This window comes from Aulonocara stuartgranti (genome assembly GCF_965226115.1).
Source record: "Aulonocara stuartgranti genome assembly, chromosome: 4".
Classification (NCBI taxonomy): domain Eukaryota; kingdom Metazoa; phylum Chordata; class Actinopteri; order Cichliformes; family Cichlidae; genus Aulonocara; species Aulonocara stuartgranti.
In genome coordinates, this window is record NC_138942.1 from 3,937,206 (window position 1) to 3,961,669 (window position 24,464).

Consider the following 24,464-nt stretch of genomic DNA (forward strand, 5'->3'; position numbering starts at 1 on the left):
AATTGTCCAATTTCTGCTCAGGTTGGATCCTATTGGTATAATAGCAGCAAAGATAATAGCTTCTATTTCCACCCCTGTGGCTGGTCAGCCGCATTTATTATTTGAGTATTTCCTCTTTATGGTTAGGTAAATATTCTACTTAACAATCTAATGCATTCACTCATCTGCCAGCTATGAGTATGTGTTGCACAGTTGGAGCTTATATAAAGGTATTATTACAGTTTACAGTGTAGAATGATTGAAATTTAAGAGTGTTGGATGCAAATATGAGATGATAGACGGAGGAGATGAAATTCAGTTCTGATGAGTTTGAGAGTTTTAGTGTTTTGACAAAGTGACGAACAGACTAAGTTAAAGTAAGAGAAAACTGGAAATTCAAGAAAATTAAATAAAAACGTTTTTAGTATAAATCAAAGAATATAAACTCAAAGTATTTCATGAAGATCTTATAAAAATGGGCCCTGAATAAAACCAAGGAGTGCCAATTGTGAATCTGCAATATTGGAAAAAATCATCAGGTAGGAAGAAGGGGAAGAAAAGTAAATAAGTTAAAAGACTAGAACACACAGATTGAGAGAGACTCGTACAGTCAAATGGAGGAGACACAGTGAAAAGGTAAACACCAAAGAGCGCTATAAAAAATTCAAAAGTTGTCTAAAGTGGATGGTGAGGATAAGGCTATGGGTTTTTTCCTTTGGTTCTTGCTTGCTTGCCTTCTGTCCGTTCTTTGTTTGGCACATCAATCAATCAGAGCAGCGTTTGTCCCTCACGCTGCTGTGGCTTCTGATTGGATCACAGTGGTGATTCAGCAGCTCGAAATCCTTTGTCCTTCCAGACAACTCAGATCCCATATTTCAGCACAGATAAAACCCTGAAGTTCTCTGCATGTTTTTTTTGTTTTTTTCTTCAGAAAAATACCAACAACAACAAAGGAATGATTCATGAGTGTACTTGGTTATTTTGCATTGTTGGGATTAGCACTAGGGCTCAATAGCACAAGGATATATCCTTCTGACTGTTGGTTTGCTGATAGTAAGCGGGACCACTTTACAGTATACACCATATCACCTTTTTGAACACCAGTAGCTGTTGATGATGGTCGGAATCATTCAAGCAGCTATCTGAATTAATTAACCTGATAAAGGACACAGAGGGAACAGGATTAAATTGCTTAATGGCCAAACATTTGACCATTGCTCCTCAATTTGGGCCACAGTTGTCCAAATAACCTTGTTCGTTTTTCCATCTAAATGCAAATGGATGGGTGTTGAAGAAAGTGGAAACCACTGCTATTTGCCATCTGCCCATTTGTGTGTGCACTATTGTGACCATTAGGTTTTGTTCTGGTATTGTACAAAATGCATGGCCTGCTCACTCCGCTATGAATTTCAAGAGGGTTTCAGATGGACCAGGACATGATGGGAGCAAAAGGTATTAATACATGTGTCATAAAAGTAATGAGGCTCAGTGCTTTTTGTTGATGGTGTCAGTGACCAGGAATGCAAAGGCAGGTTGGGGTACAGGTATTTTTGTGTGTTCTTTGAAATTATTATAAAGCGAAACCAACCACATTGTAATTCTCAGTGGATCCAAATCTGTTTTTTTGTCTTAGAGATATGCACAAGGTGTCTGTTGGTGTGCCAGGACACACCTGGTTATAACAATGCTGAGATGGTTCTTATGCCCAACTCATCTTTTATGTAGTCCTGTGAAAAATTAATCTCATAGAACAACCTTTACCGGCAATAACCTTGAAGTAAACATTTTCTGTATGACAACCTCTCAGGTTGTTTTGTAGGAATTTTGACCAACTCTTCTTCATTAATTGCTTCAGTTCTGTGATTTTGCAGGCATTCATCTAAGCACAGCTCTCTTAAGGCCAAGCCCCAGCATTTCAGTCAGGGTGAGGTCTGTACTCTGACTGGACCATTCTACTGTAGATTCACTGATTTGCTTGGCATCATCATCATCCTGTTGCATGATCCAATTTTTAGGCCAAGCTTTATCTGTCCGACAGAAGGCCTCACATTTGACTCTAGGATAGCTTGGTGTACCGAGGAGTTCACAGTCAACTCAATTCCTGGAAGGTAGCTTGAGTTGACTGTTATTGTGAGTAACAGTGTACTGTGAATGAAAGGAAAGGAAATGAAGTGAATAAAAGAAAAAACATACTCGGTATTTTTCTAATTATTCTGTAATGCACGCTGACTTCTCACACTAACTGAGGCCTGTAGAGTCTGAATGTAGCTCTTATTTTTTTTTTTTTTTGTAATTTCACTGAGCATTGCATGGTCAGCACCTAAATGCTGCATATCAGTAAACTGCTAAAACCTTTTGCTTTTATAGAGGTGGTCACACTTCCAGATGATCAAGTAGATTTTATTAAGTGCACTTAACTGTTATTTACCCCCAGAATTCCTATGGAAACACTTCCAGGACTGCATAAATTCTTTTTTCACTGTAGATTATTGTAAGACAGCCCTTTGGACTCATTTTTGAATGCAGAATCTTACTCTACTTACTTTATCTAGAGCAGACCTTCCCAAAGTGTGGGGCCTACCCCCCTGGGGGGGTATGGCGCAGAGCCATTGCGGGGGGCGGTATGAAAAGGGGAAAAAAAACAACAACGCTTGGACACTACTAGCACGGGGCGCCCACACAAACGCAAAGCAGGAGATGAAGCATCGCTGAATATGTTTCCAAACCAACTTCATTCTAAGCCAAAGACTAGAAAATATGGTGAAGCAAATCTTCCCTTTGGTTTCACCTGCACAAGTGCCGAGGTAGGTCTCCCCTGCAGAATTGGTTTTCCCTTCCTCGGGAGCAGCGCTGGGCTCTTCCTATCACGGACAAACAGTATCCCACATTCTTGATTTTTAGTTCACAAACACTTGTTGTAATGACTAACTACTCCTGACATTTTGGAGATCTTTGCTCTTTATACAGTAAAGTTACAGCTGGATACAAATAACATCAGGCTGATCCTGCCACGATTTGTCCCCCGGTTCAAATCACGGACAAACAGGATCCCACAGCTGTTTATGTTTTTAAACCTATTTTGCACAGAGAGGCATTTTTTGAAAAAGGTATTGTAATTATTGCAATGTTGAATATTATTACACAGGAAAAAAACAACTACACGTAAAATAATTACACTGTGACGCCTCTGCCTTTCTAAATGGAGGAACAGTAACTGCGATTCTGCAATTCATCTCATGTAAACAATAACGTGGCGCACAGCGTGATGTGAAAAAAGATGTGAACATTTTTCTTGTAAAACAAAAGGGGGCCTAGCAATAAAGTTTGGGAACCACTGATCTAGAGCATATTTATGGCCAATTTAGAATCACCAGCTAACCTGACATGCACTGGACTGTGTTAGGAAGCTAGAGTATCCATGGAAAGCACACAGAAGTGAACTCACCAGGGTTCAAACCAGGAAACTTGCTGGGAGGCTCCAGTTTTGACCAAGTATGCCACCTGTGAAGGATTAATTAGTGAAGTAGATCTCCCACTTTTTTGCAAAAAGGCTATCAGACGAGGGTAGTGAAACGTCAAATGCTCAAACCACAAACAAAAACAATAATTGTGTCTCACTGCTGAAACCATCATGTTTCCAAAGGTTTGCATTGCAAGCTTCACAGTTTTGCAACCTCTTAGTGAGTAGTTGGCGAGAGTTCAATGCAAAGTACTGACTGTCAGGGCAATCTGCTAGCAACAAAAGCAATTGCAAGGAGGTTTTTGCTGCAGCATCATATCTTTCTTTGTGACTAATTTCACCTAGCAACAGCAAGCAACCTCCTGCAAACACTTACCAACTGGCCCGAATTCACATTTTTTCCAGCCGTAAGCAGTAAGGTTAGTGACCAGGCCTATGTGGCAGAGACCTTACTTTGTTTTTTACTGGCTTTTGGAGGAAAACTCCTGTGGCCATTTGAGGAACTGCAGTTTTTGGTGCTTCTGCATCTGCATAATATCCAAGTCCTCCCCAGGTTCACGCTACGGGTTTCCGAGTTTTGTTATCTTGGACTTATATAAGCACACGTTATTAAACGCATATATACAACACACATGGTTTGCTTTAATAATTTGTAAACAGAAAAATGCACAAGAACAGTCATAATTTGTTTGTTGAAGCCTTTAAGTTAGTCTCCGGTTATTTGTGCAGTTACATAGACGTGTTTTCATTCATACCACATTTATCTGTATTATAAAAACTCCTCTTTGACTATGAAAGACAATACAATCCTAAATAAAAAGGACAACAAAGCCTGTACGGCAGCCAATGAACTTCACAACTTTTTAAAAAGAGTAATAGAGCTATAGAGCTATACTGCATGAACAGGAAATATTGCACATAGAGAAAAGGCTCTTGGGATGACATCATTATTAATTAAGTGAAAAGAAGGAGCAGAAGTTTGTGAAATTAGTCGAGCGAGTTGGATGAACACATATCTGTCTAAAGCAGTCTATTAATCACGCCTTCTTCAAATGGCCCTCATTTGTGCAAGCACTTTCCAATATAGGAAGAAAAAAATAGTGTACAAAGACGGTAAAGTTGGAAAAAAGACAACCTCAAACTGACATCATTAAATGCATATCTGACATTAAAACATAAAGTGGCACATTAAAACAAAGAAATACATTTCTTGAACTTAAGATACATTTGGCCAACCTTTCATGCTCCACAACGTAAATCAATTTTAAATGTATTGTTATGACAAGAAATGAAGCACACTTAAGGAAAACGTGCAACAATGCATGAGCGTACTTGAGCATAATCACAGAATTGAATGGAATGAGCCATTGCTTTCCTTTGAAGTTTTCCATTTAAATTGCACAGTCCAAATCACAAGTAACATTGTATCCAAGTTGTATATACAGTGGCTGACCACTCAAATATCGAAAGAAACAACAGTTTTCCTGATATCTTACTTGTCCAGTCTGCTGAGAGTTGTCACAAAGAGACACGATTTCAATTTCTTATTTCCTGACATTTTGGGAATGGAAATAGCAAGTCTGTAGAAATACAAAGGTTATTCTGAGGAGCATTTCCTGACCTTTAATGAAAACATAATGTCATTTCTGGCCTTTATACCATAAACTGAGCTACAATATAAAAGTTGGATGTAGCTTTAAATCTCTAATTTATGGAGCCCCGCAGGGGACATGGGAGAAAAAACAATTAAGACGGACTTTTGCGAGATATCGCAAAACAAACTCGGGATCTCGCAAAAGTTTTAGCCGCATTCTTCGGAGGCTGCCAGCTCGAAGCCGACCGGGAGGTCGAGGCACGATGTGCCGGGAAAGGGGTGTTCCTCCCGGCTGTAGTAGGTCTCGACCTCCCGTTAGCTTCGAGATGGTGGGTGTCAGATCTCCGAAAACGTCGGAGCACTTTTGCAAATATGTGATGTCTTGTAAACCGAGCAGGTATCTGACGTTTACACAACTACATTCACGCCTCAAAATATCTTAAAAGTGTATTTTGTGACCCAGAAAGAGTTTGTTTTGTGAGATCTCGCAAAAGTTTTGCGAGATCCCGAGTTAGTTTTGCGGGATCTCACAAAAGTCCGCCTTAATTTTTCTTCTCCCATGTCCCCTGCGGGGCTCCGTACTAATTTTATAAAAGTCTATCAGAAAATGACTGTACTGCTCACTTGATGTGTGACACTTTCTGTATGAGTTCATAGTTTCAATTGTTAGTTACAAATTATCTTTAATTTAGCAGGATGTTTATTTCTAAAGGGTGTGAAAGTGTTTTTGGATTCTCCATCAGACACACCGCTTCAGCAGAAAGCTGAAGTTGGTGGCTACGTCCATCTTTTATATTCAGTCTAGGCTTAAATTAAGATGGGACTTGTCTTAGTGAGAAAGCTATTTTTTTGGACATGTGACCATTTCCTAAAGGAGGTGCTTAACTGGCTTTCCCTGGGATTTGAATTGGGACTTAAATAGGGACTAGATTGGCAGGAAGCAGCATGACACTCCACCTGTAGTTAAAAAGTGCAATGGCACGCTTAAATTTTCCTGCACTTAATAGAAATTTGCCTTAAAAAACTGTCTTTGGCAATCTTTATGACACACTGTGGCGAGTCCATGTAGAAAACCCAAGCCCTGAAGGAATTACACAAATCCTAACAGCCACACTTCTATTAATAGTATAAAATCTGGACCCCGACTGTCTCACTTCCTGGACTGGATCTTCATATAGCAACCGAGAAAACCTTCCCCACCTCCCAGGTCAACTGAAAACAGAAGCACAGTATTTTCACATACCTGTAAGCCCATAAAACTTTAATAAATCTTATTCGAGTAAAGTTTAAACAGCTTTCAATAAGAATTGGAAGATTGATATATCTAATGGTTGTTTTGGCTGCAAAGTTTGAGACTTCTTCAATTGAATTTTTGAGGTATATATACTGCAACATCTCTCACCGTATAGGTTTTCGCTGCTGGTTCTGCTGGTAAACTATAGTCAATAATATTGCACAGAAAGCAAAGACAACAAGCATGATTGTTCAGTTAAGAGCATATGGGATTCCATACAATAAGGCAATTGCTTTAATGAAAATATCTCAAACATTTTAATCAATGCTTCACTGACAGGCGATGTGATGTCCTCTTTAGTACTGATTGGTCCATCACATCGACAAACTATTACACAACTTGTGCACTTCTTAACACGGAGTGCTTGATATGTAGAGATGGAAGCAGCTGACCAATCACAAACTGAGAATTATGGATGGATGGGGTTACGGATGACAAAGCAAGGATATGGAAATTCAGCAAATTTGAATGACCATCAGGCTCCGTTTTCACCTGTAGACTTATTTCTGCAGACTGAAGCTGCCAGTCAACACTGGTAAAAGTTTTTTTCACACACAATCATTCTATGCTACAAGCACAGTTAGAAAAGAAAAAAATACCCCCCAGATATATATTAAATCCACATATTTTGCCGACATCTGTGGAAATAATGTTATTTGGGGGAATTCACCTTATCTAAAACAAAATTTTAAAGTAGGAATCAAGGATTCCAGGTGGGAGAAAAAATAATGCCGGAGGGCCAGCTTTTCTAGGTTAATGCTGCTAATGTAGCCTATTTACAATCTCCTATTATATGCAACAAAAATAGCCTTGTTTTTCACTAATAAGCTGATATGTTCTGGCCATTCACCGAAGAAGAAGAAGAAGAAGAGAAAACTTAATCGAAAAAAAGGGAAGTCATTAATTGTGCTTTTTAACCCACAAATCCACTTCATCGCTGAAATGGGACAATTCAAGAGGCACCATCTGAAGTGCTTACATCAGTTAATGAGAATCTCTAAAGCTATAACAAGGACTGAAAATACAAATAGTAAATATATCATATTTATATATTTATAAAGTTGATACAATTCCCTTCCAGTCCCAAATCCAGTTTAAAAAATATTTTCTTCACATTGTCTAATGTCCGACATGAAGGATCTTTGTGTCGCCGCGCAAAGCCCTTATGATGCTCTAAAAGAGAGATGTCTTTGCCAGGGTTTGATTCTAATTATCCAAAATCTGGATGACACAGAAAGCTTGTGCTAAAAAGCCGGAAGAGTTATTTTTTTGTTCTCTTTTCTTAAATGCAGGAGGTTGTTTTGATGAGAAGACTGAACAGTTCTGCTGAGTATCCTTCTGTCGATGTTGGTGGTGGGTCTCAGGAATGCTTCAACCCCGGAGTTAAACAGTTACCTCGTTCTTACTGGCAGTGTGGTATGTGTGGTGGTGGCCAGGAATGTACTTCAGGTGGTCCACCGTGTGTGTTCGTCGGGAAGCAAACGCCTGCCTCTTAGACGTGGTCACTTGGTGGTTGACCGTCAGCGTGTTGTAGGAGTCAGTAGAGGCACTGGGTTGAGAGTACATCTTGGTCACCTTGTGGCGGTCTATAACTGGCGTGGTGGGTATCAGCATGTCAGCATGAGACATTGCCCTCGCCATGGCCTTCTCCCGGAACTTGTCACGCCTCATTGCTGGGGACAGCAACAGCGGATCCTGGGAATGGAGGCGGTCCGCTGAGAGCAGCTGCTCTTCCGAGAGGTGGCGGCTGCTTCCATATGCTGCAGCCGCCATCACACCGTAGGAAGACAGGCCGTACTCTCCACGTCGCGGCGTCCTGGGAGGAGACAGGACGTGGTCCTGCGACATGGCCCTTTGGACTCGACGAGGACGTTGCCGCTGCTGGTGCTGCTGGTGTTGCTGGGGTTCTGCGTTCAGCTTCACCATGTGGGTTGGTCCCCGTCCACCAAAGTCAGGATGATGCTTCCTGGCGTAGTAGTCATCTATGTCTTTATCACCTGGGGAGTTAGGAGACAAAGATCATCAGGGAGAGGCAGGCATTGAGTCTTAATGGCTTTGCTTTGAATGGCTGTAATTTTGGATAGCTTGGCTTATGCCACATCTCTCCGCAGCTAGCTTTATTTCAACAAATTAGCAAAATGCACCCATCAATCACTGAAACAGCAACATTGCATCCCTGGTCAAAAATAGCTGCAGTACACTGGCAAAAACTGCAGTGTGGCTTATGAGGTGGAAAGACAGATGGGGGGTGGGGGTGCTGTTTCCATGCTCAACAGCGGGAGTCGGGAACCTTTCTTATAAACCAGGAAATTATGAGCATCCACCCAGTTTCTTAACTGTTTATCCAGCTTATGATCAGGAGCAGCCTGATCCTGTCTCCCCTCTCATAGGGCAAAAGGAAGGATACACCCTGGGCAAGTCATAAGTCCAGAACAAACAGAGAAAGGCAGACAATCACACATTCATACCCATGGCCAAGTCTTTAAACCGTGGGAGGAAAACTAAGAGAGTACTAGGAGAACATGCATATACAGAAAGGCACCAGTAAATCAGGGAACACTGAATAAACATGTTTATGTCGTTTATGTACACAGGAACACATGGTGAGCTTAGCTGTACTGACCTTCAGACTGTCACATAATGCCCGACGATCATCACTCTGCTCTTTCGGTATGAGTAATATAATCCAGTCGTGTCTAACCCTGGACTGTCAGCAGCATAAGTCAGTGTGTTAGGAATCAAAGGTTGCAGAATAATCCCACCTTGTAGCTCGTGAATTAAAAATTATCTTATTTCCATTTGATTTACAAAGAATTCTGGGTAATAAGACCCCGTTGCTAGAAAGTCTAAATTTGGTCCAATCATGACACAATGTGTTGAATGAATATTAAAGCAATGGTTGCTCATTGCCAAAATGTTTCCTGGGCAAGTCGTGCTTTGCAGCATATTAGATCATTTTTCATTCTGATACGTTTTAGTAATCAAAACAAATTATTGCACAAGCAAGAGCCTGTACCTGCATCAGAAAAAAAAAACTCTCCCCAGTCTAAGGAGACTCTTTACTGAGCATAAAATCTCTTTTCTGTGGCTATTTGGGTATTAGAAGCTTTCTATCTACTATTACTGAAGGCCAGGCTCGTGCCATTTGTGTGGCTCAGTACAGATGACGGTTGCGTAGTGCGTCTCGCGACATCATTAAGTCAAATAACAAAACACTCAGCTGCGGCGGCAGATTAACCCGGTCTTTCACAAAAACGCGATCCCCACGGTAATAGTGGCAGTAAGAACTGATAACATAATCCCACACCAGCTGGAAAGTGCTATTCAAAGCAGTTTGAATTGTTTTGTCCTTTCCCTTCGTGAAAAACAGGATAACTCCAAGCTCTTGTCAATGTATTTGTCCTTCAGCATTGAGAACACTCATCAGCAAACCACAGTACTCAACAGTTCATGCGCGGGTGGTGCCTGAACGGGCAACCAGTCATTTAATCCTCTGCCAGAAAGCAGGCCGCCGCTCCGCTGTGTGCACACACTCCTAATGGTAAAATCATTACCGCAGTATTAGCCACAGGTAGCTCTCAGCAGACTTCTGTCTACCTGGTTTTTGGCCGTGCTCGCAAAAAGGGGAAGGCTACCAAGGTGCCTGCCTGATTAACTATTGTGCTGAGCAGTTGTTACCTCTGCAGTAGTTAATTACTGCAGAACACAGAGGTTGAATTGGCGCTTTAGGACTATATCACGCTTCACCAGGTCGTGGAGAAAGGGGATGATGGGAATTGTTTGTCTGGATGCTCGTCTCTCTGGGAGAGATGTCACGCCTGGATGCAGAAGGTCACCTTATTTTCTCCCACTCTGAGGTTTTAATGTCCACTAGTCTGTGCATTCCTAATGAGGGAAGCCAAACTCTTGCCTGTGGCGATGCGGTCTAGCATTCTTCCCCGAAGGGTTGGTTTAGATATGACATTACGGCGGGAAATGTCAACCGAACTACAAGTATAGACACAACTGACAAGCTGCGGCTCATATCTCTAATGACAGGTCAAAGTAAAGTTTCCAGTCAATAAGATCTCAAGAGTTACACTCAGATAATGATATGGCATAAATAAGAAAAAAACCCACAACACGGAGCGGAGTCTATATAACCTTAGGGTCTGAAAAGGGAAGATTAAAGATTAAATTAGCATTCATTCCTTGTGGTAAAATGTCGTAAACTGTGGTCTATGTGAACACCACCATGGGGATATCTAAGGTTGCAAAAAGTCTCATAAAAAGTCTACGAGAAGCAACTTTCTGATTTCGTTTCCAAAAGGATGACCATCTGTGGTATTTTCTGCGAACTTGTTTGCTAACGAATTGTCAGTCGTTAGCTAATGAGCAAGCAGTTTAAGTCTTCCCAACTCCTCCCCACATATATTTTTTGCAGTCAAGATGCCTGAAAGGCTCATCTTGAGGCTTGAAAACAGGAATTTGCAAACCAACAGGTGACGTCACAGTAACGACATCTATCTTTTGTACTGTCTCGACTGTGGTGCAAAATGCCTGTTTTAGTATAGAAGTCTATGGGAAAATGACTGTACTGCTTTTATGATTTATGACCTCAGTAACCACTTTTCTATTCAGTTTATTGTCTCAATCTCTACTTTTTCTTTATATAACTCAGTATTTATCTTTAGATGGATGCTGAAGGATGTCATTCATTAGGGTTGATGCTTTGCTATTGACACATGTAGTAAAATGTAGCAACGTCCCCCACTTTCTACAAATTCCTACACATTGTTTACTTTTATATTTGAAGTCAAAGTTTTCATAGGACAGGACAAGAACAGATCAGAAAACAAGAGATGCTTTTTGTTACAATCAACTGAAATTAGCTATTTTTTCCTTTCTGCCACTGAGATAAGTAAAGTCATCCTCGAAATGGCCTGCTCCTCTATAACTGCCTCCGCTTCCATTTGATTTAGGTCTTATTCTTTATGGATGTACACATGTTCCACTGTTTACAGTGTAAGTGGCTGAAATGATTTAAGAAGGGCAATGGAAATTACTTGATCTCATCTCTGCGGCTCAGATAAAACGCAGCACTTTACTGTTAAAATGATTGCGAGAGGCTGAAGGGTCCCAAATGTGAAGCAGAGCTACAACACAGGAAATTGCTAACAACTGCTAATTAAACCCCAGCTCCCACTTTGCTAGATTACATGCAGTATAGCCAGTGTATTTATGTGTCAGCTATTGATCACAGGACACCGTAATCATATAATGCGCTAACACTCGTGAAATTGGTGGAACATCAATTATAAAGTGATCGTCAGAGGTTTGGAGTAGGAGTGGTAGAATGTAAAAGGGGGATAGAGTAATATCATTTAGGTATTTCTTTTTGGGCGGATTAAAGGTGGCTTATTTGTTCTAAAAGGTGTTTTAATCCCTTTTAAGGGTGATTAAGGGGAAAAACAGCAGAGCCAAATATGATTGGTTTCTCCTTCTTTGTGCCGCCTCCTTGGAGGAGCTAAGCGGGTTATTTTAGAGCTGCGTCCTCAATCCCTGCGTCGTTGACGTCGTTGAAGGACGGAGAGGATGGAAGTGCCGCTCTCGCTCTCTCTCTCATACACACACAAAAACTACACACCAGAAATGATTTATAATTGCCAATTTTAAATTGCAAATAAACCATGCTAATTTAATTTACTAATCATCGTCTCTCCAGATGGTTTCCATTAAAATTGCAACTAATTATATTACTTTTAGGCTTGTTTCCAAAGATCTCACTCATGCTAGAACTTCTTTTTTCTTCAAGGGATGACTTTCCTTGCGTGTTTGACAAATTCTGCTGGGCCCCTGTCTCAAATTCAAAAAGCTTCTTTGTAGTTCAACATGATTCATCTCTGTGATTTTCTGTGTTTGTACAGGACTCTGGCAAGATAAGAGCAAAGCCCTGAGTTGATAAGTGAAAGAAAAGACAAACTTATAAAAGACAAATGTGGAATGCGCTGAGAGGAGATTGCTCTGATGCATGTTTTTCTATCACATAACCACACAGTGTAAAAAAGGACCAGTGACATGTTTAAGTGGCTTTCTCTGTGTGCGTACCTTGTCTTAAGATTCCTCCTGATGCTTTGAAGGTTTTATTTGAACCATTTTTGCAAACTCTTGTGAAGCTCTTTCTGAGCTTAAGGGAAAACTAAAGTACACCCAGAAGTTAGCGATGAAATGTGTACTTTCTGGGTGCTAAAGCTATAAGCGAGTAGGATAAAAGCAATTTTATATATACATATAATATATATGCCAGTTGTTAACAGTCATGTCAGCCCACATCAGCTGCTGGAATGACTGATCTGCTTCAGCTTTATATATTTTGTGGAATTTTAGAGCATTTAGAGCATACTATTTAAAAAGGGAGTTTTTCCTTCCTACTGTCGCCAAAGTGCTTGCTCATAGGGGGTCGTATGATTGTTGGGTTTTTCTCTGCATGTGTTATTGTAGGGTCTACCTTATAATATAAAGCACCTTGAGGCAACTCTTGTTGTGATTTGGGGCTGTATAAATAAAATTGAATTGAATTGAACTATTTAATGCCCCACTCACACAGGCCTAGATACTGGTTGGCAACTGCCTGGCAACCACCAGTTGCTAGAGAAAAAGCAGTTGCTGGAGGTTATAGGCGGTTGCTGTGAAATTGTCTGCAAAGCCAAGGACACACAGACCTAAAGATCTGCCAGTGACTCAGTGAGTAAGGAAAAATGTGTCTTCCCCGACAGATTGGAAAGTGATTGCTTGGTGTTTGGTAGGGAATAGGTATATGCAGCTGGAACAAAAACCTCCTTATCATTACACCGGATGCCTGTATTTTGTATGGAAGATGCATGTGTATTCTTTTTAATGCAATAGAAAAACATTCATACTTTATGTTGATGCAAATGTGTGGAGGTACTTTTAATGCAGTTGTTGAGTTTGATTAATTTTGGCTACATGGAAACATGCCCCAGAAACGTCAAGCATGAATAAGGCTATATGCAATCAATATTTGATTATAAAATCTCACTAAATACGTCAACTCAATGGACCCTAACAATCCACGTGCCCAGCCTAGAAATTAGCAAAGCTGCAGTTTAATGACCTTGGACTGAATTAATTCACAAGATAAACATAACATTAAATAAACAGCTTAATTTAAAGATCGCATTAAAAAATGTTTAATTCATAAATAGTCGAGATTTCCTATTTGTTTTCTTGTTCATGCCTCATGTCCCATCTTACTGTGCAATAAAGGTAAATGTAATTTACTGTCATTTAGGAAAGACCTTCCACACAGATGGAGCATACCTCAGGAAACTTGTGGCTTTAATGAAAGTTAAATAAATGAAGAAAAACTTGACTCATCACATGAAACCATTCTACGAACCAGTGGACAATGCACCAGTGAGGAGGTTAAAGCAGCAGCATCCACGTTATCATCAAACTGAAAATGTCACCATGAGGATAATGAACTGTAGTATTGGCGAGACATTAAAGTGCCATCCAGTTGTTGTATAGAAGCCATTCAGCTGAAAAAAAAAATGGTTCTTAATATGTCATTAAGAGACATTAGCAACATGACATGGGCCACAGATGGAACTAAATTACACGCCAATTAGATGTCAGTCTATGAGCCGATAGATGAGTGGATGGGAATGAGTGTGGAGCCTCTGAGCGTGCTGTCATGCATTTTAAAAAGTTTATTTCCCTAAAAAGGTGAAAAGTGAGAGTACTATCTGTATGATGAGCTAACAAACATCTGGAGGTAGTTATCATGATGCATGTCTCTGTAATGGACATTGAGATGTTTCATCGGGCCCGGCGCGGTGAATCGAGTAAAACCTCTAATGCACAGGCCCGACATGAGGGTGATGTCATCGCCTGTGTTTTTGCAGCGTATCAGGTATGACACAGTGATGGAGGACGACTGAAGGACCACTTGCTAGATCTGTGGAAAGTATTTACTTAAGTCAGACTTGAGGGCCAGCTCGTAGGAAGGCAGCAGATGGCTCAGGTTCTGGAAGGATCTGGACAGGGACAGGTCGTAGGCTTCCGTGGCTGAGGTCAGGATGTTGTTCATCCGCTGGGGTCGCTCTACAGGGGACAGGGGAGGAAGTGGTGCACTGCAGTCAGCACACAGTCAGTCAAAAGGATGGGCTCTACACTGGGAGTCTTTACTTGAGGGAAAAAGAAAGGAAAGTGATGCAGTGGGAAATGTGTGTTGAGAAAGATTGAGCAGGACTACAGAGCATTTAGGGACTGTTTTACACATTTTTTCAACTTTTGGTAATAAAATTAATAAATAACTGAGACACTGAACAGCAAGTTAGAGTATTAAAAATGTGAATGTGGGCACGGGTAACTGGGGTAACCACTGTAACTACACCCACCATATCTTATGTGCATGCTGGTCAGATTTGGGCTGTTTTAAAGTCAGAACTAACAGAAAAGGCCAGTTATTTCTGTTCTTATCCTCCATATGCTCCTTGTTCCTCCTCCATCCACTCATGAAATGATGTGGTTCAAGTGGTTTTTGTATCTTTCTTCTGAACCATGTCGAAAGTTTTCGCCTATTCCTTGCGACCGTCTGCAACTTTTTCTTGGTTTTTTCCCCTTTGTTTTCAAAGTCGCTCTCACCCTTTTATATTTAAGCCTGGTACATGGCTCCATTCAGATGAGAACATCTTTTCTTTTGTGACATTTGGATAGTTTATTTTGGGCATATGTGTATGTATCCTTAAGATAGTTGCATGAGTTTTCTCAGAAATGCCAAAAACTTGGGGCTCGCTCCAAATGATCACTGTCATTTTTCTTCTGAACTGTGGTGCTTGTTAAAAATAGCCACAACTGAGCGGTGAATTTCGGCATCATTTCAGCTTGTGATGTCCTGCTTTTTGGAATCTGGCATGGCCAGGCAAACATCTCTACACATATTTCATTTTCAAGATGAACAGTTCTGCAAAAAAACTTTACAAATCCTTGTTTTTCATTTCAACATTTGTTGACCAACAGCTACCAGTGCGTCAGCCTTAACTACTTTATGGACAAAAGTCCCGCTGCCACTGGTGGAAAAAAATCAAGTATGCATATATCAAGGCATGCACTCTGCCTTTCCAAATATTTGTGAAAGAATGTTGTGCTCTAAAGAACTCAGTGAATTCGAGCATGGTATTCTCATAGGATGCCACTCTTGCAACAGAATTTCCTTCCTACTAGATATTCCACAGTCAACTGTAAACTGTATTTTTGCAAAATGGAAACATTTAGAAATCACAGCATCCCAACCAGTGCTGAGGCACATGGTGCATGAAATTCACCAGTAATTCCAGACTTCCAAAACTCCTCTGGGATTAACATCAGCACAAAAAGTGTGCACTGGGAGCTTCATGGTATAGGTTTCCATTGCCGAGCAGCTTCTGTAGGTAATGTAAAGGTAGCTCAGTACTTTTGACCATATAGTGTATCTGTTGGTTGCATCAGTACAATCTATGGATGCACAATGTGAACCAAGCTTGCTGGGACTGGTTGATAGTTTACACTTCAGCCTTTTGTCTAAACATGGCTACTTCTGGCACTAAGAACCTCTCAGACTGGGATCCCAGTTTGGAAGATGTAATTTTAATTCTTTGCTGGACAGAAACATACTCAGAACTTTAAAAAGAAGAGATAACATGTTAGACTGAACTGAACTAAAAATTAAAAAGTCAGAATGGGCTGTATTTTAGAAAGGACTATGCTTAACAAAGAGCGCTTTGCTTGCTAAGGCTTGCTGAGGATTTTGCGTCAAGGCATTTCAAGGATATTATTTACTGAAGTTGCAGCTTCAATGAAATGACTAATTTGTCTTCTTTGCAGTTCTGAGTCAGCGGGAAACTGCGTCACTCAACTGCATCTAAGCAGCTCAAACGACAGATCATTTTGCACGCCTTTAACAGTTCATTTGGGGATATCTGTGATATGTATAACACCATTACAGCTCCCTGCACTGCACAGAGCTCCTGTGGCTTCAGAATTTAGGACGCCCAGTCACGGGTCAGGAGGCGCGGTGGGCGGAAAGGGCTGGGATTCAGGCAGGGACGCGGGTGCTGGATTTAAAAATAGGACCGGGCGACTACTGCAGCAAGGAGGATAGGGACACACAACACCAAGGAAAATATGGTGTAGAGGGGAGACATTCACAGAATCAGAAAGTGTGTGTGGGGGTTTGTGGGGTAGGTTGAGTGAAGGAAGAGGAAAGAAAAAAAATGTGTGTAGAAAAGATTTTTAAGGTTGGACTAAAGGTCATGGATTGTAATGCAGCAATGTGAAGTTTTGCAACTGCAAAATATACACAAGCGCTTGAACAAAAGGAAAGAAAAGGAGAATAATGACCCTCAGTGTGCAGGAAAAGAATTCAGTTGCTACTATACATGAATTATGTTAAAGAAAAACTGATGAAAAGATACACATAAACACCATGTGTATGTGTATTACTTACCGTATCTCATTTGTCTGTGGGCTAACAAATCCAAGTGAGAAAGAAAGGATCAATAACAATCAATGTGCACAGTATGTTTCAAACTAGAGGTCGCCCTTGGTCAAAAACAATATTGCAGGAATGCTGCCAAGGGTTAACAAAAACGTCCAAACCAGCAACTCTTGAATTATGCATTGCAGCTATGATCCTCATCAGAAGCTAAATAGACTTCAAAAGTGCTGTTTGAAGAGTTTTATTTGGTTCTGAAAGCACTTTCGAAACCCATTTTCCCATGAAAAGCCGGCCTGTTTAAGAGGCAGACAAGCGCAGGCAGGATGTGGATGGCAGCGCTCCGTTAATGGTAAAAAACTTTGTTTAATGACTCAATGACGATAACTTTAACCCGAAACAGTGACACAAAACACTGGCCTCTGCAGTTTTAGAATATCACAGAGGGGATTTTTGTAAGTAATTAAAAATCCAGGTTGCCTCTTTCATTTCACAGCCATTTAGATGCAGAACCGTTCAGTAATTCCACAGTGAAGAGCTGCTCCCCTTTCACAGAAAATCACATTTAGAAAAATAGATGGGATGCTATGAGAGTAACTGGGTTTTCAATAACTCGAGCAAACTGCACAGGCGATCCTTTGATTATCACACTTTTTGCTTTTCATTTTCTCCGAGGATTTCTTTATCAGCTCCTCGTACTTTAAATTCCCTGTGAAAGGCATACTTTTGTTTTTGAAATTGGAAATAGTCTATCACAGAAATTGCTCGGCTTTCTATCACTTAGAGATAATAATGCATATCATTTTGGAAAATGAAGCCAATGACTGCCATGAAATCAGGCTAAACTAAAAAGAGTATATCACGTTCAGTCTAGGGTTACACAGTGAATTGGACTCTGCCTGTAACTACACATCAGCAGTCAAGCAGTTTCTTACCCATTTTAGGTGTCAGGGCGGTCAGGTCCAGGTGGCTATGCTGGTAGTCATGGTGGTGGTTTCCTGTTACGAGAAGAACAAAAGCAAATAAAAGTGTGTCAACATCAGCAGACACAAAGAAAGGTAATAAAAAAGAAGCCCCTTTTTGATTTATTCAGACTGCATTATTATATAGAATAACTGACCCGACTCAAAAGTAATAACAATCAAGTCAAAAACATATTACAAATCAAGTTAAACTAAACCAGTCAGCAGCACAGCAAACATGAGGTATACAGCCCAAATAAAAATAAGATGGTTATAACTGGAATCTAATCCGGTCGTTAAGTGATGACGTGACGAATCCTAATTCCGGGCCTAAAGTAGTCTGCGTTTAATATGGCTTTTGTGTTGTTAACATGTTTAATGTTTTGTATTTTCTTCTATTTAATCTCAAAAGGCTCCTAAAACAGTCAGTGATCACTGTTGACCTCCCTCTGCTTTTATTACCGCTAATCATTTATTTAAGCTCAGTTTTTAAAACCTTAGGATGTAACTAACCTCGTATTGTGGATGGATTATCTCAGTTGTTCTCCTGGCTGAAGTTTGGTCCTTTTACAGCATCCTGCCATGCGATTACATTTGTTCCTGACCACCGAGAACACTCACGTTAACTTTTATTGAGTGGAAAAAAAGTTATCTTGTTTATATTATGCTAACATAGCTGTGTCGCTAGCGATCACGTAGCACATCATTATATACCAGCTAGCCAAACTTCAGTAACCCTACAAATGTCACTGCTGTTTAGTTTTCTGTCTTCATTTATGCTGGAAGTGATAACAGAGCTGTACGTTTTAATTTGTTTCCAAAACCCCGCAGTCAGGACATGCTATATTGTATTTAGATAGAAGCTAGCGAGCTAACTTCCTGCTAACTTCTAACTCCGTTAAATGTCATAAATTCCGTTTTCATGGATGCCTGGATGTTAAACTCAATTGTTACACCTGGTAGAGCAGAACGCTGATCATTTTATTAAAGATGAAAGACTTTAGACAGTTTTTCAACTCTCAGTAATGCCACAGTGATCGTTTGATATATGGACCTGCAGCGGAGTTTAGGTCCAGACACGGCTAGTGATGTCAGACTTAACGACCGGATTACTGTTATAATACTGTTAATATGCCTGTTTGACAACAGCTTATGAAAAATGTCAACGTATCTCCTGGCTCAAGGGATCCAATTTTTGTTTTCGGGGTTTTTCGAAGACTCAGAATCTGAGAACAGATTCTTCTATCGGTCCTATTCAATACATTATACACCCGTGTTATACAGGCCATCCATAGCTGCTGTGCAATACAAATAACCTTGCTTTGCCTTGACAGTCACTACACTTTATGCATTATCTATGCCGCAGTGTTGAAGTAGTGAAAAACTGACCTTTATGAGTTCGGCACGACTGGCTCTTCTATAATAACGTGACAAATGTTGTTCTCTATTTCAGCAGAGTATCAGTCAGCCCTTCCATCCACTCAAGTCAGTATTTGCTATATCCCCAGACATGAAAGCTTTGATTTGTTCAGTGTCTCGAGTGAGCAGTAAACTGCCACTGCTCAGTTATGAGCCTGTAAGTGTTTCTTCCATTTGACAGAATCCACTGTTTAGCAGCGCTTTACCAAGATGATTGATTATAGTCACTTTGTCTGGGTACGTGGAAGCGGCTGCACCTCACGGTCATCCATCTTTGCGACGGGTGTGTCATTTGATGTTGCGCTAATATTGTAATGTGTTGTTTTGTTGGCTATAGAACAAAGCAATATGTTGTGAGACCTCTGTCACTGAGAAGCAATGGGAATTCCAATAAGTGAAAATATTGCCTTTATTCAATTATATCTTCTTTTTTTCCCCCCTGAACAACATACAACTCATGGTTATGCAGTTGTGGCTTATTTCCATTTAAATATGTTCATCTATCATTCAATAAGGCAGTAAAAGCACAGCTCTGATAGCTGCGTGTGAGCTCTTTAAGAGGCTTTGAGCTGATGACAGTGGCTTGAGTTCTGCCTTTGTGAAAGATCGGTGCCCGTAGGTCACCGACGCTGATTTGCCGGTGGGAGTTTGTGACATTTCAGACAAATGTTGACTTTTGCTAACATCCTTAATGTGGAGTTGGTGGAGTCTCTTTTACATTCAGTTAGTTTTTGAATGTAAAGGCTTTGAGAGTTAAACGGTTTTGACTATTTTGGCTAGGTGCGTTGCATCATTATAAAGCATGTCTTCGGTCCGTCCTCCCTGCAGCTGTACTCTGTTTTCCAGTCACACAGGTTTGATCAAGGGGCCAATTATAGCAGCTATAGAAAACCCAGTTAAATTACCCTTCTATGAACAGAGGTTTTGTACCGAGTAAATAACCTTTTACTATCTGAGTAATTGGGGAAACTGCTTTTTCCCCAGAGCAGAAAAACAGACCTCTAGATAAATTTCACACATTAAAATGCACCACAAATGTTTAGCCAAGGTTCAAAAGCTTATCACCCGGCAAAGATGGTTTCGCTTTGAGGTAATCTCCGGTTCAGAGTATGCATGGGTGTGATGCCTTTATATAAATATGAATGGGATCACCAGCATTGTGCAGTGCCTCTGGTACTAAACTGAGCACATATCGGAGACCTAAAGAAAAATATTAAATATTATATATACATACAAAAAAAATAAATCAGATCTAGTCCCATGCATGGCAACATGGAGCATGGAGCTCATTCACATCAAACTCAGTTACTCATGAGGCTGGAGTCTCTATTTCTTTAGATGTGTTTGGTCAGCAAGCTGACATTTCACATCAAATATATGAAATTTAAAGTCCGTGCCTTCAAATAAACTGACAGCTAAAGAATCCTGCTACATATTAAGAATTACAGGGGATTACCAAATGAAGTGAAGGTAACTTGATGCAAAAAGTATTTTGTTTTTAAAAGTAAGAAGAAAATCTCCCCCACTAGAGAACATCAAGTGCGTCATGCAAAGCCGAGCCTTTTAAAAGATGTCCTCTTTCACTAAAGCCTGAAACCCAGCAGGACGACAACACAACAAAACTCTTAGGGCTATGCAGTCTGCTGCAACAGCAGTGCACAGATGCACTACAGATGCATTACATAGATAAGGCTTAACACTGTTTTACATACAAAACCTGGCAGTTTAATGCACTACTGAAATATACTGAAACATGTGGGTATAATTAATAGCCTTCACCCATCTGCAAAGGTAATGCCATTAGTCTATCTAACCATACATCTACCCATCCATTTTCTTCTGCTTATCCAATTCAGGGTCATGGGAGGGTTGGAGCCTATCCCAGCTGCCACAGGGCTGAATGCCGTCAGGCTTTTGGAAAAGACTGCACGTATTTGCTCTTATTTAACCACTGAATGTTAAAGCTCAGCTGACAGTCGATGCTTTTAGTAAAGCTCAGATTCAGATTGAGACTGTGCCGACCAGTCGAGTTCTTCTAAACCAAAATGTAAAAATAAATAAAAAGATTCTTTATGTACCCAGGTTTTTACTGCGACTGTCACCAGAGTTGAAAATGATCTTGTATGAAAATTTCCCTTTACTGGAACTAATGAGCCTTAACAAGAGAAGAGCCTCAGACTAAAGGTAGAATGAGAGAATACTGATACTGAGTACTGTTATTAAAGTGTTATTAAAGTGCTAAACAGCAGTCACTCGAGTACGGAATCAAAAAAGTGGAGCAAATGTCAGTTTTGTCATTCACACAGAGATAGTGGCATGTTGAATGCATCAGCGTGTACTGAAAAAGAACACACCGTCTAGGTGTTAATACATAATGCAGCAGCTCTCACTGTCAGTAAAGTGTGTCACATGGATTGGCTGTAGTAATTCAGGCAGATCTGTCACAAATGAACTGAATGCTTCCAGGTTCCAGCGGGTGGACAGAGGGGATCCCACTGTGACCCAGATCCATTTTAAATGCCTCGCTCTGGGGGAAGCTGATGGACAGACGCTGGCTACCGAGACAGCCCATGCTATGTCATTATGCTGGCAGAGTGTGAAGTACCATGTGGACTTGGTGGGACAGATCACCTCATTTTGCCCTTCTACATATGCATGTGTTATGGAGAGGCCAGTTTACAGAGGAAGACGAGTTTCTCTAGAGCCATTCAGGATTTTAAGCTCTCATGTATCTGTAAAGGGAAGCTATGATGGATAAATTGAATTATTACTAACACTTTACAATCTGACACAGAGTAACTACATCTGTAAAAAAAAAAGAAGAAGCAGTTTAGTGACATTTTGTGTATTTGGCAACTACAAATTTATGATATATAATAAATTAATGTCGCTTTTTTGAACTGGAAAAGTGAAGTGAGGCAATTTGACTAACCACATAACGCAACAGATGAATAGAGCACTACTTGTGGGAGCCCACTTGTGTTATTTGTTAATGTTGGTGGAAAAAAATGGAATAAATTCCCAAATCAAAGCAAAATAAACTGAAAAACGTGTATACAGAAACTGAAAACTAAAATTTAATGTGACACCAGACAAGATGAGATGCTTTGGATATTAAATTCAGCAGTCATGTTTACACCTCTGCTATACTGACGACAATTACATAATTCTGCACATGCTATTTATCAGATTTCCTCTACAACCTTCGTCAAAGCTGAACTAAAGAAATGACACATTTTAATTAGCAACTTTGGTCAACCTAAAAACCCTACTGTGACTCAACTATCACTACAGCTTACATTTAAATTGCCAGCTGGTTCTCTGCTGTTTTGTCAAAGGCAGGACTGCCTTGACTTTGTAGAGAGATGCACAAGGTGTTCTTGGGCACTGGTGTGTGTGTATATATATATATATATATATATATGATTATGATATGTTTTATGATTATACTTACTTGTAATTGCTTTACTTTCCTGAAACAAATGACTTTAGTCATTCATGTTTGAATGCCTTCTATGCACAGCAACGTTTTAGACAGGCACAGTTTTACATACATTTTACATACAGGGATATATATGGGAGATATATGCACTACTGCACTACACTAAGGAAATTGAGGCAGGTTGGAAAATACTGACAAGGTAGAAATATTTAAAAGTTATACAGGTAAAAAATTGTTGTGTAAAGTGCTGTTTTTTGTTTCTGTTGAGTATTGCAGCATCGACAGCGATCAACTCGAAGGAAAATGACGGAGGCAAAAATGTCCTTAATATTTTGGGAACTTTATTCCACATCAACATGCGGCAAAACTTTTCCTCATGGGTGCTTTTTTTGTTGTTGTATACTTTTTTTCCCTCAGGGGCGTGATGACTCAGCATACGTGCCCTTCCAATGAAACAGTGCCTCCTTGTGGTGACAACTATAATACTGTCTCTCTGTTAAACAACAGTTACCATAATGCAGTTAAACACACTGTACACCATGAGTACACACAATGAATATCTTAACAGTTTCCCCAGGGGGCTCATCAGAAATGGAAGGAAAAACTGTGTAACCCAAAGAGATGGAAAAAACAAACGAAATTTTAAAAAAAAGTCAATCGCGGGCAAAGTAATTAGGAAGGGGAGAAAAAAGCAGGACCTAAACTTAGAAAACTGAGAGAAACGAGGGATAAAAACAGCTGACAAGAACAAAGAAGAGCATATGATCAGGACCATTTAATACTCAGGGCTGAGTGGAGACTGGTGGGGAGCGTGTCACAGGTGAAGTTACTCAAGACAAGCCCACAGGGGGAGGGGCAAAGCAAGACAGATGAAAACAGACTATCAGAATAAAACAGGAAATAAACACATACCTGAAACAAGGTGAAACTACACTGAAGGAAAGTAAACCTTTAAAATGAACCAGAAAGTAGACAAACGACAATTTAACTGAAACAGGGGGACAGACATAGAAAGAGGGAGTAGACAGGTAAACACCAAGGATACTAAAACAACTACTGTACTCTGAAAAATGTAGACAAAAATTAAAACACAGAATCAGAAAAGAGAAAATGTGAGTCAGAAAGCTCACGATCTACTAGAACAAACAAACCTTTTAAAAAACAATGACAAGGACATCCTGTATGACTTTGGACTACACTTGTATAATTAACTGTGATCTCACTCGACGATATTTCTTTCGTCTGCTAATTTTTAGGCCATGGCACAGGAACGTGTTATCCCATTATTATTTAACTGTTGTCCCTTCCAAGCATAGACAGTATGAACAAAGGGGTAAATCCGACGCATGCCCTGAAAAATCCTCCTTACACACTCTTGGAGTGACTGTAATCTACTTTTAGATATGACCCAAAATGACTGATTGCATCTATAATAATATCACAAAAGCATTTATAGGTCAAGATTTCTATAGGAACAGGCTCCACCCTCTGGCAGCTATTAAAAGAACACAGACTTAAGGCCCCCCTGCTTTAAATCTGCACTCCCAGCTTCACTTTTTAGACTCGGAAGCAACATCCATCTTTTATGGTTTCACAACACCAGCTGGTGGTGCAAACGATTCTTTTTCCCCTTCTTTCTTTCACCAAAAAATAAATTACTTGCTACTTATTAATCAGACATTTTCTTGGAGGACACACATGAAGTTACAAAGAGTTAGACTTCATGAACATTCAGGGGAATGACTTTAGATAAGACATGCAACGTTCAGTCGTTTATTGGCTGCAGCCCATCTTTGATGAGTTTTGGAAGGTTGTTGCTCATCTCAGCGTATCGGGT

At 40.2% G+C, this 24,464-nt stretch overlaps 1 protein-coding gene across 1 annotated transcript in view; it reads right to left on the minus strand.

The window, feature by feature from the left end:
• Positions 1 to 5,656: 5,656 nt before the first annotated feature.
• The window catches only part of LOC309704456 (shisa family member 6), an 87,219-nt gene continuing 68,411 nt past the window's right edge, over positions 5,657 to 24,464 (minus strand). Inside the window, exons 6-9 of the mRNA XM_082529614.1 lie at positions 17,740 to 17,802; positions 16,817 to 16,837; positions 14,305 to 14,433; positions 5,657 to 8,324 (exon numbers count right to left, since the gene is read on the minus strand). Of these exons, the coding sequence (XP_082385740.1) occupies positions 7,711 to 8,324; positions 14,305 to 14,433; positions 16,817 to 16,837; positions 17,740 to 17,802 (827 nt within the window). The 3' untranslated portion in view covers positions 5,657 to 7,710. The remainder of the gene's footprint in view (positions 8,325 to 14,304; positions 14,434 to 16,816; positions 16,838 to 17,739; positions 17,803 to 24,464) is intronic.